Below are 15,374 nucleotides of genomic sequence, written 5' to 3' on the forward strand. Positions count from 1 at the left end.
CGGAGCTCCATACGGTGGCAGAAACTCTCATAATTCCTTCCACCTGCAACATTTCTCCTTCTTACCTCCCTGCTTTCCCCCCGTCTCTTCCTCCTCGTCTCTCTCAGCCATGTCCGCGCCATCTTCGTCTGCACCATCCGTTCCCCTACCCCACCGCAGAGGCTCAGACTCTTTGTTGAGCAACAAGCCGCCCGTATGGTCGATTAACCAGTCGGCATGCCCCCAGCCCGCGCCGCTACCCGCGAAATGCGACAGACACGAACCCGTGCGCTCTGGAGTCTGCTGCAAGGAGCTGAAGGCCGACGACGAGCGCACACTGATTGACCCTGACGTTGTCCGCGACGTGTGAGTACATCCATCCTTTCTTCTCCCCCTCCATGTCCTCGGTGCATTTCTCGCTTGAGGATGTTCCGCGTCGCCTGTCGGTAAAGGTCCTACAATGGTGGACTGCAAGCGTGCATTCTTGTGGCCTCGCGCATCGTCTCCGTCTCCCGTGCCGTTGCGCGAGAAGGAGGGAGGGGGGGGGGACAGTGCGTGCAAGGCGCTCTGCGATTCTGGGGTCGCTGCTCCGCTCAACTGCGTCGACGATTGTTGCGCTAACGTTTCCTCGATTGACCCAATGGCATGCGTCCCATTTGTGGGAGAAGGGCAGACATGCTGCGGGAGTTGATCGAAGCGGCGTTTGCTATGCAGCAGATACGCGTTAACCAAAAACGACAACGCGTCTTCCACCTTGGTCCGTATCTGTGTTCCGCCAACATGCTGACCTCGTAAAACCCGCAGCGTGATTGGCCTCTCCGACGGACTGACTGTCCCATTCGCACTCACCGCTGGTCTTTCCTCGCTCGGCGAATCGAAACTCGTTATCCTCGGCGGAATTGCCGAACTCATTGCCGGTGCTATTTCCATGGGCATCGGCGGCTTCCTCGCATCGCAGGCGGAACGGGACCACTACCGCTACCAGCACAAGGTCACCGCCGCGCGCGTGCTCCGTTCATGTGACGGAGAGATGGAACGCGAGGTGCATGCGGTCCTGGGTCCCGTCGGCGTCGACGAGAAGGTATCCCGGCAGGTCGCAGCAAATCTCCGCGATGTCGAATTCAGCTCGCAGGGCGAGGGCCCGTCCCGGCCCACACGCGCAAGCACTGCAAGCGATGCGACGCTCACGATGGAGGAGGGCCCCCAGCTCAGGTGGGCGAAAGACGTCGGCCTCACCGCGTTCCTCCTCAAGTTCGGCGAGGGCCTCGAGGAGATCCCTTCGTCGCGCATGTACATCTCCGCATTCACCATCGGGATGGGATACCTCGTGGGGGGCCTCATTCCCTTGCTTCCATACTTCTTCGAGCCAGTCGCACGCATCGCTCTCATCTACTCCTGCGTTATGACTGGCATTGTATTGCTCATCTTTGGAGCGGTCAAGGCGAGGGTGACGGGTGCTGCGGGTCAGGGCGCGGGAGAATATGTATGGGGCGCGTTCAGTACCCTGCTCGTCGGTGGTGCCGCCGCTGCCGCGGCATACGGCCTTGTTGCCGCTCTGGAGTCATAGGACAGTTTTTGCTTTCACGTTAGAAAACACCTACTGCTTGCGTTGTATAGTGTGTCTTTCTCCTGTCTTTCTGTAGTTTAGCTTGTTCGTGGCTTGCTATCTTCATGCTGACATAATATCTCAAAGCTTTACCAAGTTTATGGGCGTTTGGCACAGTGGTAGCGCGCACGCTTTGCATGCGTGAGGTCGAGGGTTCAAACCCCTCAACGTCCAGTGGTATACAATGATCTTGCTGTGTTTTTGTTTAGGGAGCAGAGGAGGAGTATGGTTAACGCCCAAAGTCTGAATCGGACTCCCGAGTTCCTTTCAAGTATACCGTAGTAGCCTGTGCTTTGCTCCCACTGCGGAGTGTTCTGTCACGTCCAAAGTCGTGAAGTTGAGGACGACCACGGACTATCCCTGCGAATCTGCGTGTGAGCACTCAGGCTTCGAATTGTTCATCGTTTCCACAAGACTGACATACCCAGTTGGTGACCCCAGTTTTGAAGGGCACTGTGCTTTTACCTGCCATCTGATGAGCGGTCGAAGCACCTTCGTCCGTAAGCCGGGCATATTGCTTGTATGCGGGATCCTATCCCAAGGCTTATGGGAACCCTGACAGTGAGTTTCATCCGGAACGGCAAGCTCGACCCGTGCGTGACCCGGCTGAGTTTGTGTTCGATTTAGGGAGAAGGCAAGGACAGCTTAAGTTTGTTTCGCTGTAGGACATCGCTTATCGTTGCTCTGCGCTGCGACAGAATCTGCCCAGGGCGACACTTGACCGAGGCGTCGATGTTGCATACCACCCCAACCGTGGACGAGCATGGGCATCGTATCAAGGTTGTCCCTGGGATGAATCGATGACGGATGGGCTTCTATCGTGCGTATTCGCTTCCCGTATGCCGTCCTATGGCATCACTGATCACCTGCCATGTATTCTTGCGCAGCTATTCCGAGGACGTCCGCTACATGATCAATCGATCAAGCCTCGCTCAACTCCCTGGGCAGAGGCAGACATGTGGAGGGACTCACGTTGAGCCTTTGTGGTCGAGACATCGTGTTCTCGCCTTTGTACGCCAGTGACTGTGGTACTCAATAAATGGTACGTGTACGTTTTGTGTCCATTGACGATTTGGGGTCCGGGTGCGGTTCTGGATGGCAGATTGCAGCCGTCAGCTATGGAACCTCACGGTGCACCGGTGCACCGATGCTCAAGCTCAAGGACCACCGAGTGTTATTGCGGAGCTCCGTGTGATCTTTCCCGCAACGCAATGCAGCATTGCGCCGGAGAAGAGGCGTTTGGTTGCGGATGGTGCATACTACTAACCATACAGGTGTTCACATCGACACGCTCTGCCAGCGATTGACAGACGTGTACGACATCATACAGCTTTCGAAGCTCGCATTGTGCATTTTGTTCGCTCCAATCACTGTCCTCATCCTCCCGCGTGATACCTCCGGCGATTAAAGTTTGAAGTTTGTGTCGGTCGAGTATAAACTTGCTCCTTCCTTCCCCTCATTCCTCGTTGACTTTCTACCCAGTCGCCTGCAGAATCACTATGTTCACTCAAGTGCAACCTCAGACCCTTATTTCAGTCCTCATATTCGCACTGGCTCTCTACCTTCGCTCTTGGATCAGGTGGAGGTCCCGAACGGGTGGCGCACGCTTGCCCCCCGGCCCTAGAGGTCTCCCACTGGTTGGCAACTTGTTCAACGCCCCGAAGTCCAAGCCCTGGATAGGATATCGTGACCTATCTTTGATCCATGGTCAGCTCGCTTCTTAGTCCTACATCGCTCCGTCTGACCAACCTCACAGGAAATATTGTGCATGTCAATATCCTTGGGCAACATATGGTCGCTCTGAACACGGCAGATGTCATCGACGAGCTTCTAGAGAAGCGATCAGCGATAACGTCGGACCGGAAGGATAGTATCCTCGTCGACCTGTAAGTTCGGCTGGACAGGGCACTGCATGATACTCCAATGCTGATCGTCTTCACGATTTCAGCACAGGCCACGACATGACCTTCACGTTCCATCCCCATGGGCAACGCTGGCGTCAGCATCGCCGCATGTTCTGGCAGCACTTCACAGCACGTGCTGTGCTAGAGTACCGGGACGTGCAGCGCAATACTGCTCGAAGGTTCCTCGCGCTCCTTCTTAAGGATTCTTCTCACTTCAAGGAGCATATTCGATAGTACGTGGCCCCTTGGTATATATCCCGTGCTTTTCATATCAACGGTCGTATAGTACGTTCGCTTCATCGATACTGAAGATCATATACGACATCGATGCTGCAGAGAAGGATGATCAATACATATCGAAGGTTGATGCTACGCTCGAAGGTCTCTCTCAAGGTCTTGTTCCCGGCAAGTACATGGTCGAATTCCTCCCTTTCTTGCGGCACCTGCCAGCCTGGGTACCCGGTGCCGGATTCCAGAAGGACTTCGCCAGGTGGCGTGCCGCTGGACTCGCGTTGAAGAACGAACCGTTTGCTTATGTCAAGCAGAGCCTTGTAAGTACTGCGCTGCGCACCATTGCTTTGTTGCCAATTAAACCTCCCGGGCCGCGCTGGATACCAGGATCGAGGCAATGCAAACCATTCAGTGGTTGGCCGCCTGCTCACAACCGGATCGGGTGCGGATGGAACACCTGCAGAAGATGTCGAAGACGTAATTAAGAACGTCGCAGTCATCGCTATCGAAGGTACAGCGCCAGTGCTAGGGGCACCAGACTATTTGCTGACGGACTGGCGCACTCATACAGGTGGATCGGACACGGTACGCGTAATCTGTACTTCGGCATCATGATCTCACCATTCCGGGCGGTTCAGACCTTCTCCGCGCTTCAGACCGTTTTCCTCGCCATTTCGCTGCACCCTGAAGTCATGGATAAAGCTCATGCTGAGCTGGATGCTGTCGTTGGTCCGCACCGCCTTCCAGACTTCGATGATCGTGATGGTCTGGTGTACGTCAACGCTCTGATCAAGGAGGCCCTTCGATGGTACAACGTCGTTCCACTATCAATCCCGCATCGCATGCTCAAGGATGATGAGTTCCACGGATACTTCATCCCGGAAGGTACACTCCTGTTACCCAACATTTGGTAAGCCGAGTGCAGCTCTTCGTGGCCCTCCGCTGCCTCATGAACTTCACACTCTGCACAGGGCTTGTATGCACGACCCAGAAGTATACGTGAACCCGGATGAGTTTCATCCTGAACGCTTCATCCGCGACGGAAAGCTCGACCCCTCCATCCGCGATCCGGTAAACTTTGTCTTCGGTTTCGGAAGGCGGTAAGATAGTAATTCTGCAGTCGCTCTGAGCCATTGCTTACCTTCATGCACCTGACAGTATCTGTCCGGGGAGACATTTCGCCGAGGACTCGTTATTTATCAATGTCGCGTCTGTCCTCCACACATTCGATATCACTCCTCCCCTCGACGAGCACGAACAGCCTATCAAGGTTGTCCCTGACATGACGGATGGGCTGCTGTCGTAAGCATGGCGCATGTGCCGTCTCGTAGATACTGCTGACTTCTGTGTACTCTCGCACAGCTACCCTGAGAACGTGCAGTGCATTATCAAGCCTCGATCTCCGGAAGCAGCATCGTTGATCATGGGACACGAAGCACTGGCAGCACTCTGTACGTAACGAAATATGATGCCGCCTGTAACGGTTTGGTATGTTATCAAAGTTGCCTTCCTTTCAACCTGTCCTATTACTGGTGGAGACGTGTTTTGCGTTCTGCTCCTGAGTCGGAGCTGTCACACGCTTGTGAATGTGGTTCGTCTCAGAACCTTGTGTCCGTGTGCATGCGCACGGTATCGCGTCGAATGAGGTTCAACATAGCATCGATGCCTCCTCACCTAGAAAGCTTTATGTGAATGATCGGGCGTATCACGGACTCCTTCCAACGGATGCCTTTATGCTGACCCAGCTTGGACGTCACCCTCACCCTTTCCACTTCGCCTCGCTCGCTTGCGCCAAGGCATTGTCCGCCCGCATGGCCAGCCTGGCAGAACTGTTCTTCATATGAGCCACGCCTTTCAGATTGAGTGTGCAATATACAGCGACCGAGACTTACCTCACTGCTCGAGTCAGTAGGTAGCGCACGCGGTCTCACCGTCGTGCGCGTATCCGTCTTCTTGCAGCGTCTGGCTGCCCTGAATCGCGACGCTGAACTATGCTTATCCGGGCAAAGTGGACGACTCCACAGTCAAGGTTCCGTACACGTACTGACAGATTCCTACCAGCTGATACCCCCATTGGCGGCTCTAGAGCGGCCGGTCTATCCATAATATACTGCTTAACCCGCTGGTGAGTGAAACATCCCCTCCTGAGTCCTAGGCGACGTCGCTCACTCAGTCCTGGACCCAGACATGCTACCTATACTTATTGCTATAGTCTTAGGCACGGCGGTCCTGCTTTGTGTCAGGTCGTATCTTTCATGGCGATCCCGCTCGCGCGGGCTACCCTTACCCCCCGGCCCTCCCGGTCTTCCTATGATAGGGAACATGTTGAATATCCCGAAGTTCAAGCAGTGGCTCGGGTTCAAGGAGCTGAGCGCTATATACGGTATGTTCGTCATCTTCGGTGGGGAGCGTGGGCTTGAACTCTGACGACAAGATACAGGAGATGTCATGCACTTCAGGGTTCTCAATGACCACATTGTGGTACTTGGAGACGCTGAAACCATCATGGAGTACCTCGACAAGTCTTCCGCCACTACTGCTGACCGCAAGGAAAGCGTATTGATAGAACTGTGAGGGTGTAGACTTGCGTTCCCTTCTCAGCACACTGAATGTCTCGCAGCACAGGTGCCGACGTGAGCTTCGGATTCATGCCGTATGGGAACTGGTGGAGGCGCCACCGGCGTGCATTTTGGCAGCACTTCCGTCCTCAGGCGATTGCAAAGTACTATCCGGCCCAGAGGACTATGGTTGTCAGGTTCCTAGAGCGGTTACTCCAAGATCCCGTGCGTTTTGAGGCTCATATACGATAGTAAGTCGTCCCTTGACAAAACCCGACTGGCGTACTGATGAATTTGACCGTCTCGCCGGGTTCCTAGCACCTTCTCGGCTGCTCTCATGGAGATGCTATATGGCATTCAAGTTTCCGGTGAGAACGACGAATACATTGCCAAGGCCGAACAAGTGGTAGAAGGTGTCGCTGAAGGGCTCTTACCCGGGCGGTATCTCGTCGAAGTCCTCCCGTTCCTGCGGTACCTGCCCCACTGGTTTCCTGGCGCTGGGTTCCAGAAACGATTCGCGGCATGGCGAGCTGCATCGGAGGACCTCTGGAATGCACCTGTAGCTCGTGTGAAAGAGGCCATGGTGAGTGCTTGTCCTTGCAAGTAACGTTGTGCAATCAACTGTCCGAGGCACAGGAACGGCAGGAAGGCGTGCGGTGCATCGTCGGTGACTTGCTGTCCGGGGTCTGGCACTCAGACGTGGAAAAATCTGCACTGGCAGAAGAAGAGGAAATTGTTAAAGACGTCGCAGCTGTCGCATTTGAAGGTGTGTCTTCATCGCTCTGTTAGCTTCGGGAGCGAACCTCACTCTGATGTACTAGCTGGATCCGATACGGTGAATACATCCCAGGCTCACACCTGCATTGACCATTCATTCTCGACCGAGTAGACGTTCTCGACGCTCCAAACCATATTCCTCGCCATGAGTCTCTACCCTGAGGTGCTCAAGAACGCTCAGGCCGAGCTGGATGCTGTCGTTGGCCCGGCGCGGCTGCCGAATTTCAGCGATAAGGACTCGCTCGTATACGTGAACGCGATCATCAGAGAGGCGTCCCGGTGGATCCCGGTTACTCCGCTTGGCGTACCACATTGCACGATTGAGGACGACGAGCTTCGCGGGTACTTCATCCCGAAGGGAACAGTCCTAATGCCGAACGTTTGGTCAGTGGACAGAACCGTCTCTGGGCTGTGACGCTCGAACTCACCCTTGTCGTACCAGGGCTTGCATGCACGATCCTGAGGTGTACCGCGATCCGGATGTCTTTCGTCCAGAGAGATTCATAAGGGATGGGAAGTTGGACGTTAGCACTCGGGATCCGTTCCAATTCACGTTCGGGTTCGGGCGAAGGTGGGTCAAGATCTCCCGTGACGGTACCATATTACAGATAGCCTTGACGAATTTCGACAGGATTTGCCCCGGTCGATACTTCGCAGAGTCTGCTCTGTTCATCAATGTCGCGGCAGTTCTCCACACCTTCGACATATCCCCGCCAATAGACGAAGACGGAGTCCCTGTCAAGATTACTCCAGATACCACCGATGGTCTCCTAGCGTACGTCCTACTTGGCTTGAGGCAAGCCTCGTTCATGGTGACTCACGAAGAATGTATTGAAGGCACCCACAAGACTGTCGATGCACCATCACGCCTCGCTCTCCTGAATCTGAACGGTTGATTAGAGATTCTGCGAGATTGGAGTGCCAGCCGAAAGAGTTATATTCCTGAATGTCAATCAACTTCTAGATAGACACAGGCATCGCCCTCTAGCAAACTTGAGCTCACCATGCACTCAGACCTAGTAATGGCACTTCTGAACAGTCGGAAATTGACGCACTGCTTAGCTCCCCTCAGCCTGGAGACCAACCGGGATGGCGGCTTGCATGTGCGAGGATTGCACGAAAGGCCTACAAGATAATCTGAATATTGCTCTGAGTTGGATATCTGCAACAATACTAGCAGGAGGCTGAGGCTGCTCGCGAGGACATGGGCGTCATTGCCGCGGCAAAGTCCTGGCGCCCGTATACTCGGACGCGTCCTCGAGTCGATATCGACCACCACCGTCTCGAGACCATCACTCCATTCTCCCCGTCCATCTCAAATACTACAAACCTTGCCTCGAAACACAGCATGGAGGTCGATATGATGGATGAGGAATATGCTCAGGCCTACACGGCCAAAGCCATTGGGAAGCGGCCAAAAGTGGTTGTGGATGACGCGCACCCGTTTGAGCTCGAGGCGTACATCAGCGGATACTCAGGTTAGTCGACCCAGTCGAGCTTCATGGTGTCCTAGTCATCGCGAACGTCTTGCGTGAAACGTTCAGGAAGAAGCTATGTCGACCATCTATTGCACATCATGTCCGTCTGCCCGACACTCGCGCCACAGGCCCTGCAGCTCGCCGTCAAGGAGGCTCTCAAGGGCCGTGACACCACCCTGTACCGCAACGTCTTTGCCGCATACGAGCGAGCACACCAAGAAGTACCGGAGGAGATCCCTGAGTTGAGCGCGATTGCCACACTCGATCAGAAATGGATAGACGATACGAATGCGAAGAATGTGGCCGAGAGGACAAAGCTGGAGGTAGATCTGAAGACATACACGAGCAACATGATCAAGGAGAGCATCAGGGTACGTGATATGCTGCTTACTCGTTCAGGCGGAATGTGAACTTGCTGGTTAGTTGGCACATCGTGACCTCGGTGACTTCTACCGCGCGGTCGGCGAGCAAGCCTCCTCTCTCAAGCACTACACCAAATCCCGTGAGTTCTGTACGACGAGCCAGCATGTGCTTGAGATGTGCATGTCCGTCCTCGAGCTCCTCATGGAGCAGCGCAGCTACTCGCACATTGGCACGTACGTCTTCAAAGCCGAGGCTGCCCTTGACTCCGCGACAAACGTACGGCAACCCTCCGGGCCCCAGGCACCCGCAGGCGCAGCGCAAGCAAACAAGGAGAAACGGCACGCCGAGCGAGAGAAGGTGACGAGCAAGCTTGACCTTGCCACTGCCATCTCGCACCTGGGTCAGGGAAACTACGACAAGGCGGCGCAGTCGTTCCTCAAGGTTGGGTCTCCGAAGGGGCTGGAGGATTGGTTTGGCAAGGTATGGGACATATTTTCACCTCTCCTCTTAGTATAGCTGATAATGAGTACACATCGCAGCTGATGGCCCCGGGAGACATTGCGATATATGCCACCCTTTGTGCTCTCGCGACATTCCCTCGGCCCGCGATCCGCTCCCAGGTGCTCGACAATGACACCTTTGGTATGTACATCGAGCAAGAGCCGTACGTCCGTGAGCTGCTTGAAGCATACATCAGCAACCGCTTCAAGACTGTCCTCGAGATCCTCGACCGATACACTGTGAGTCCCGCGTTGTGCATAATGTCCCGTGCGGCTTCCGCTGACGCGTCCACCTTGTAGGCACGTCACTCCCTCGATGTGCACCTCTATTCGCACATGCTTCCGCTGACGAACCTGATTCGGAGCAAGGCCCTCGTGCAGTACTTCCAGCCCTTCTCGTCGATCCGCCTGGAGCGCATGAGCCAGGCATTCGGGTGGTCCGTTGAGGAACTCGAGCAGCAGGTCGTCTCGCTTATCCAGTCTGGCGAGATCAAGGCGCGCGTCGACAGGCAGAACAAGGCGCGTCTCGTGTTCCCTTTCTCTGTGTCCGTATGCGTGAGGTGCTGACATCGCCCATATCTCGTGTAGATTCTGAAGGCGAAGGAGACCGACCAGCGCTCGGCTCTATTTGCCAAAGCTATCAAGTCGGGCCAGGACATGCAAGCTGCAAACCGGAAGCTCCTGTTGCGGATGCGATTGTGCGTTCCGTTTCTTCCTTCTCTGTTCACTTGGAACTAACGCTGTTCACGGGTTCACAGGCAACAGGCCGACCTTGTCGTCAAGGCCCCGAAGGGACAGGGCGGCATGCACCACATCATGACCCACCCAAGTGAGCTCCTCTCTGGTGACTACTGAGTGCTGAGGAGTGGAGTATATACTAGGATGAGTACGAAAGAACTTGTAGCTTTGATGACATGATCTCGCTGTTTGCTCTTTGACAACATGTAGAATTACCACGCACCCTATCTGATGTATCATTTCGTTGTCTTTACACTTCGTCCAATGTGCTTCCACTGTGTGACTGTGCGATACATGATGTTCCTCTCCAATGTTGGTTACGCTTTCACGGTGGTTATGGACGGTCCTTATCTCAGCGCCAATTTGCGGACTAACCAGCTATGATCCATGTTTTGATGAAGCGCGATGAGAAAGGACTTATACATTCTCCGGAAAGCGAACACTGGCATACATACGTAAACATCCAACGGCATCTTGACACACCAGCCTGAATACCCTTATTGCCCAATTGTCATGCCTTTGTGAGAAACGGACCTAGCCCAAGATCAACGACTCAACCTCTGCCGAACGAGGCTTGATAGTGAACAGGCAGCGTTCAGGATACCTGTCACGTTGAAGCAGATGCGTAAGCAAAAGAACTACGAACACAGGGGGACGAGGGTGGCACGTACAACAGATAGCCATCGCTTGCCCGCATCTCGTGCACAATGGGCTGCTCGTTCCGCGCACGAGGCGCGCTGACGTCGAAGAGGTGGAGGATGGAGGCCAGGTTGATGAAGATCACGGCTTCGGCGTAGTGCCTTCCTGGGCATATGCGTCTTCCGAACCCGAAGACGTATTCGTACGGGTCGCGAGCGCCGGCGTCGAGCTGTCCGTCCTTGATGAAGCGCTCCGGACGGAACTCGTGCGGGTTGTCGTACACCTCCGGATCGTGCATGCACACCCTACGTGAAGATAGTGAGCAACACGAGTCAGATTGAGGAGTGCAGAGTGGAACAGCGTGTACATACCAGACGTTCGGGAGGAGCACTGTCCCCTTGGGAATGAAGTATCCGTTCAGCTCATCGTCGGCGGTGGTGCAGTGTGGGACGCCGAGCGGGACGACGTTGAACCAGCGGAAGGTCTCCTTGATGACCGCGTTCAGGTAGACGAGGGCGCTCGAATCTGAGAAGTCAGGGAGGCGATTCGGCCCAACAACCGTGTCCAGCTCAGCTTGCACCTTCCTCAGTACATCGGGGTAGAGGCATAGAGCGAGGAGGGCAGCTTGAAGTGTCGAGATGGTCTGCGAGGGGATAGAATGTTAGCCCGACAGTCCACGATCATCGGACCTCTTACTGACCGTGTCTGCACCGGCTGTTCAGAAGCCGAGGTGTCAGTTCTGCTGCTGCTGGAAGCGAGCTGGATCGCGCACATACCGTCGAAGGATATAGCGCCGACATTCTTGATCAGCTCTTCCTCCTCGGCGACCGACATTTGACCAGCGCGAGAACTCGCCAGGGCATCGAGCAGCCTTCCGATGATGGACTCCTGCCCGTCGTGCTCCTACCGATCTGTCAGCCGAATATCATAATCAACGAGAGTCAAGCCGACTCACCAAGAACGCCTTGACGTGTTCGAAGGGAACGTTCTTCAAGGCATTAGCCGTGCTCTGCCACCGAGCAAACTGCTTCTGGAACCCGGCGCCAGGGAGGAAGTCGGGTATGTACCGCAGGAAGGGGAAGTAGCGGATGAGGAACTTGCCGGGAACGCCACCCTGCGGGGCACCGGAGAGAGCGGCGTCGACAATCGCGAGGTGTTTGTCGTCGTCTCCGTTCACGTCAATATTGTACAATAGCTTCATCAGCGTGGCGTTGAAGTTGCTGCGAACAATCGCATTTCAGTCGGAGGTTAACGTAAATAAAGAAAGGGGCAGGAGAGTGCGCACAATTGGAGGTGTTGCGGGAGGCGCAGTGGGTCTCTCAAAATATCGCCAACGAGCTTGTGGGCCATCGCATGTTGGTAGGACTCGTACTGCGCGACGGCGCTCGGGTTGAAATGTTGCCAGAACGCCCTCCGATGACGTCTCCACCAGGTGCCGTATGGCAGGTGTCCAAAGTTTAGTCCACCGCCAGTGCTGTGCGTTTGACAGTCAGCGTTTCGGACGACTTGTGACTCTGGTCATGCTTGGGTGGGGTACGCACAGCTCAATCAGTGGCGTTTGCTTCCGGTCGGAGGTGTTTGCGGAGCGCTTGTCGAGGTACTGGGTCATGATCTCTGCGCTGCCCAGGATGACGGTGGAATGCCCGAGTATGCGGAAGTGGAGGATGTCGCCTTTGAAAAAAGCATAAGCAGAGGGTATAGGTCGGATGGCTGACTGTGAGCACACACCGTATTTTGAGCAAAGGTCGCGGTAAATCAGCCAGGGATGAACCTTCGGCATGTTGAACAAGTTCCCGACGATTGGCAGACGGTTGGGCCCAGGAGGGAGCGGTCGTCCACGGGAACGTGCTCTCCAACTGACGACAGAGAGCACATAGAGGAAAATGGGAATAGCAAGGATGAACGTCGTAAGCGAGGGGACTGTTGCGGGGGTGAGCTCCATGATGCTAGCTGGCGACTCAGATTGGGCTGTGGACACACCTCATTATATGGCGAACTTGTACGCCGTCTAAACACAACTGGACGCTGCAAGCCATCAAGGCTGATGCTCCGTGTGGGAGATGAGGGTACCAAGCAGCTTCACTGCCCGCGTGTTCGCGACGGACGCCGCCGAGCACGGAAACGAACATGCTCCGTCCGGGGTTTGTGACTGATTTCTGGCGGTGTACTGGCCAGCGGATCTGTGGGCTACTAGGTCTAGACCACGTGCGCTTGTTAGTGCCAACGTATATGGGGCACACTTTACCTTTGCACAAGCTCGCTTGGGCCAATCAACGTCGCTTGTTGCGGCCGTGTACCATTGCATTACGCAAAGCGCGTCACCGCGGACGTAGGGCCGTGTTGAGTATGGCGACACTTCTCGATCCATGCACGTTCTGGGGCCGCGATCATGTCAGCATTGGCAGTGAACACTACGGGTTCCCATTACAACGAGACAAACGACAATGAGGTAACCTATGATCATGTGCGTTTTTGTTACTGGAACACTGAACAGCCCCGAAGCGTCGTCTGGTTGCAAACCGTGCACCATTGCTGAGTCGAGTTCACAGCAGATCCCTGCGATCAATGACACGCGTGAGCTAGAACTCCAGGAGAGCAAAGTTAGAGGAGAAGAGTGGATGACTGACCGCAAGTGCGGAGATGAACTGGGAGAGAGGTACAGATTGCTGGCCAAAGAGCGTGATATCGTGAAGGGAAGCGTCGGTGGTCCCGTTCTTGAAACGTGCGTTGACAGTTGGTTCAGATGTTCCGTCACCGTGCAGTTCGAGCGCCATTACAGAGGCATAGTCGACTGCGGATGATCCGGGTCAAGATTTGCCAAGTTCAGCGCATCGGAACAAAGCATGGAATGACGCACCGATCCCCGCGAGGCTTGGATCAGCGGTTGTGGCCTCGGTCACGTTGAAGAAACTGATGAACGGCTTGTAGCTAATCTCGTTCAGCGCGATTTTGAGCGTGTCGCTGGTGTTCGCGATACGGGTGAGCGAAGTAAATATCGAAGGGAGGACGGTCCTGATGGCAACTAGTAGGTGCAGGGGTGTGAGCAACCGATGATGTAGTGCTACTCGCGAGTGGCGCAACGCAATGTATACGCACTATTGCCGATGCCGCTTGGGGAAGGATCGGTGAAGACGCCGTTCTCGTGGAAATTGGCGAAGAAGTATGCTTGCTCGGCGAACGTGTCTGGAAGCTCTTGAAGGAACGTTGCATTGTGGATGGATTGAACATTCACGAAGTCAAAGATCTGGGGAAACGCTCAGAGCTTCCGATCGCCGAGGATAGGTACGCGTACTCACGTTGAACTGCGAAGCCTGTTAGCTGCGAGATTGAGGTACAGAAATGATCGTAACTCACCATATTTGTAAAGTCAATAGACCGATTGTCGAGGAAAGGTTGCAACTGCTCCAGAAAGGGTTGGGCCTCCTGCGCTTCCGCGAGGAATGGCGCTGACGAGTAGAAGGCAGAGATGTGGTTATCGAATACCTACGAGAGTTTGACACATGTGAGCTTAAGGTTTAATGTGATCTGGTCTGAGACATACGGGGCACGACGTGAAGCTGTTGAGCGATATATCTTCATTGGGCTCAACGCTCTCGACTACAAGCCACATCGCGTGAGCTACCAGACGAATGCAGTAGCAATCATCAGACATACCGGGGATGTACTGGTACCCGCCGAGAGGGGCGATGACAGTAGTCCCGTTGGCTAGGGTTATGTTGTTGTCCGAGGTAGGTGGGTAAAGGCCCTGCAGGAGCCCTTGCACAGAGTTCAAGATGACGGAACCTTCTCCGGCAGCATCTGCGCGAACGATCAGTTGGTTGATGTCTGCGATTTCTGTCTGGACGCCGTTGATGAATGTGGGCGAGGCGGGATCGAGGTAGGTCGAGCGGAGGAACTGCCCGAGCTGCTGCTCTTGGACCTAGTACACGAGAGTCAGCACTCAGTATACGTGCAGGAGACATGGAAGACGGCGCACGCTTCCGAGGGGGGTTAGGAAGGTCTCCGCAGGGTCGTAGGTGAGTGGGTCCTGGAAGAACTCCAGACGGTCACCGTGACGCGCCAGGAGGACGATTCCGAGAAGAGTGCTGGCGTTCACCATGGAGGAGCAGTGAAGCAGAGGTGAGACTACTACAAGAGTTCGTCGACCCCCGTGGTGCAACCGCGCCTGCGCTTTTATAGGAGACCTACGTTTCCCGACGATCAGTCTGTCGCAGGTGTCATCGGGCACACAGCCGTCACCTGCGCTGATGAGCTGAGCAATCGTCCATGGCCTCCGCAAATCCAACGCTCCATACGGTCGGGATTCGCAGCGTCGGCAACAAGTATCCCAGGACCTGGTCGCTTCTCCTGACGGACAACATATGTCAAACTGTCAAATTCCACAAAGCGCCAGAGCTGGACCACACGTATCCACACGTATTGAATGCTTCACTGGTCAGGCGTTCCAAGGTAGTGTCGCGAGGTGTCAAGCTTTGGACAGCGAGGGAACGACTGGAACGACCGTTCGCGGCGGCGCTGGGCGCGCCGACCGCGCTCCAGTACGCGGAAGTACGCGGGAGTGAGTGCGGCCGGACATTGTGTAAGGGCCGTGTCTGTCGCCC

At 55.1% G+C, this 15,374-nt stretch overlaps 6 protein-coding genes and 1 non-coding gene across 7 annotated transcripts; 5 read left to right on the top strand and 2 right to left on the bottom strand.

The window, feature by feature from the left end:
- The first annotated feature begins 42 nt into the window (after positions 1 to 42).
- L226DRAFT_534193 (DUF125-domain-containing protein) lies at positions 43 to 1,693 on the top strand. Its single transcript, XM_067680614.1, has 2 exons — positions 43 to 345; positions 784 to 1,693. The coding sequence occupies exons 1-2, from the start codon at positions 110 to 112 to the stop codon at positions 1,544 to 1,546; spliced, it is 999 nt and encodes a 332-aa protein (XP_067536716.1). The 5' UTR covers positions 43 to 109; the 3' UTR covers positions 1,547 to 1,693.
- On the top strand, positions 1,688 to 1,759 carry L226DRAFT_t93. Its single transcript has one exon. It is a non-coding gene; the product is annotated as a tRNA-Ala (tRNA).
- A 1,223-nt stretch (positions 1,760 to 2,982) lies between these two features.
- L226DRAFT_507001 (cytochrome P450) lies at positions 2,983 to 5,188 on the top strand. The gene is made up of 11 exons (XM_067678108.1): positions 2,983 to 3,011; positions 3,068 to 3,292; positions 3,342 to 3,471; positions 3,534 to 3,722; positions 3,776 to 4,040; positions 4,108 to 4,231; positions 4,292 to 4,305; positions 4,359 to 4,630; positions 4,692 to 4,820; positions 4,879 to 5,022; positions 5,083 to 5,188. The coding sequence occupies exons 2-11, from the start codon at positions 3,085 to 3,087 to the stop codon at positions 5,177 to 5,179; spliced, it is 1,572 nt and encodes a 523-aa protein (XP_067536717.1). The 5' UTR covers positions 2,983 to 3,011; positions 3,068 to 3,084; the 3' UTR covers positions 5,180 to 5,188.
- A 719-nt stretch (positions 5,189 to 5,907) lies between these two features.
- L226DRAFT_507004 (cytochrome P450) lies at positions 5,908 to 8,001 on the top strand (the record flags this gene model as incomplete). Its single annotated transcript, XM_067678109.1, has 9 exons — positions 5,908 to 6,103; positions 6,155 to 6,290; positions 6,341 to 6,529; positions 6,597 to 6,861; positions 6,909 to 7,044; positions 7,100 to 7,113; positions 7,168 to 7,439; positions 7,498 to 7,830; positions 7,893 to 8,001. 9 exons carry the CDS (start codon positions 5,908 to 5,910, stop codon positions 7,999 to 8,001), a joined length of 1,650 nt encoding a protein of 549 aa, XP_067536718.1.
- Positions 8,002 to 8,324: 323 nt separating this feature from the next.
- L226DRAFT_552522 (PCI-domain-containing protein) lies at positions 8,325 to 10,506 on the top strand. The gene is made up of 7 exons (XM_067682872.1): positions 8,325 to 8,533; positions 8,600 to 8,904; positions 8,957 to 9,376; positions 9,436 to 9,636; positions 9,697 to 9,915; positions 9,985 to 10,094; positions 10,155 to 10,506. The coding sequence occupies exons 1-7, from the start codon at positions 8,404 to 8,406 to the stop codon at positions 10,249 to 10,251; spliced, it is 1,482 nt and encodes a 493-aa protein (XP_067536719.1). The 5' UTR covers positions 8,325 to 8,403; the 3' UTR covers positions 10,252 to 10,506.
- A 162-nt stretch (positions 10,507 to 10,668) lies between these two features.
- L226DRAFT_461627 (cytochrome P450) lies at positions 10,669 to 12,553 on the bottom strand (the record flags this gene model as incomplete). Its single annotated transcript, XM_067675670.1, has 9 exons — positions 10,669 to 10,738; positions 10,806 to 11,078; positions 11,145 to 11,416; positions 11,474 to 11,487; positions 11,550 to 11,673; positions 11,729 to 11,993; positions 12,059 to 12,247; positions 12,315 to 12,444; positions 12,502 to 12,553. The coding sequence occupies 9 exons, from the start codon at positions 12,551 to 12,553 to the stop codon at positions 10,669 to 10,671; spliced, it is 1,389 nt and encodes a 462-aa protein (XP_067536720.1).
- A 695-nt stretch (positions 12,554 to 13,248) lies between these two features.
- Positions 13,249 to 14,872, bottom strand: L226DRAFT_461181 (phosphoglycerate mutase-like protein; the record flags this gene model as incomplete). The annotated part of the gene is made up of 8 exons (XM_067675635.1): positions 13,249 to 13,329; positions 13,401 to 13,564; positions 13,631 to 13,795; positions 13,870 to 14,028; positions 14,124 to 14,256; positions 14,315 to 14,370; positions 14,428 to 14,692; positions 14,750 to 14,872. The coding sequence occupies 8 exons, from the start codon at positions 14,870 to 14,872 to the stop codon at positions 13,249 to 13,251; spliced, it is 1,146 nt and encodes a 381-aa protein (XP_067536721.1).
- Positions 14,873 to 15,374: the final 502 nt, after the last annotated feature.

This window comes from Lentinus tigrinus (genome assembly GCF_003813185.1).
Source record: "Lentinus tigrinus ALCF2SS1-7 unplaced genomic scaffold L226scaffold_9, whole genome shotgun sequence".
Taxonomy (NCBI): Eukaryota; Fungi; Basidiomycota; class Agaricomycetes; order Polyporales; family Polyporaceae; genus Lentinus; species Lentinus tigrinus.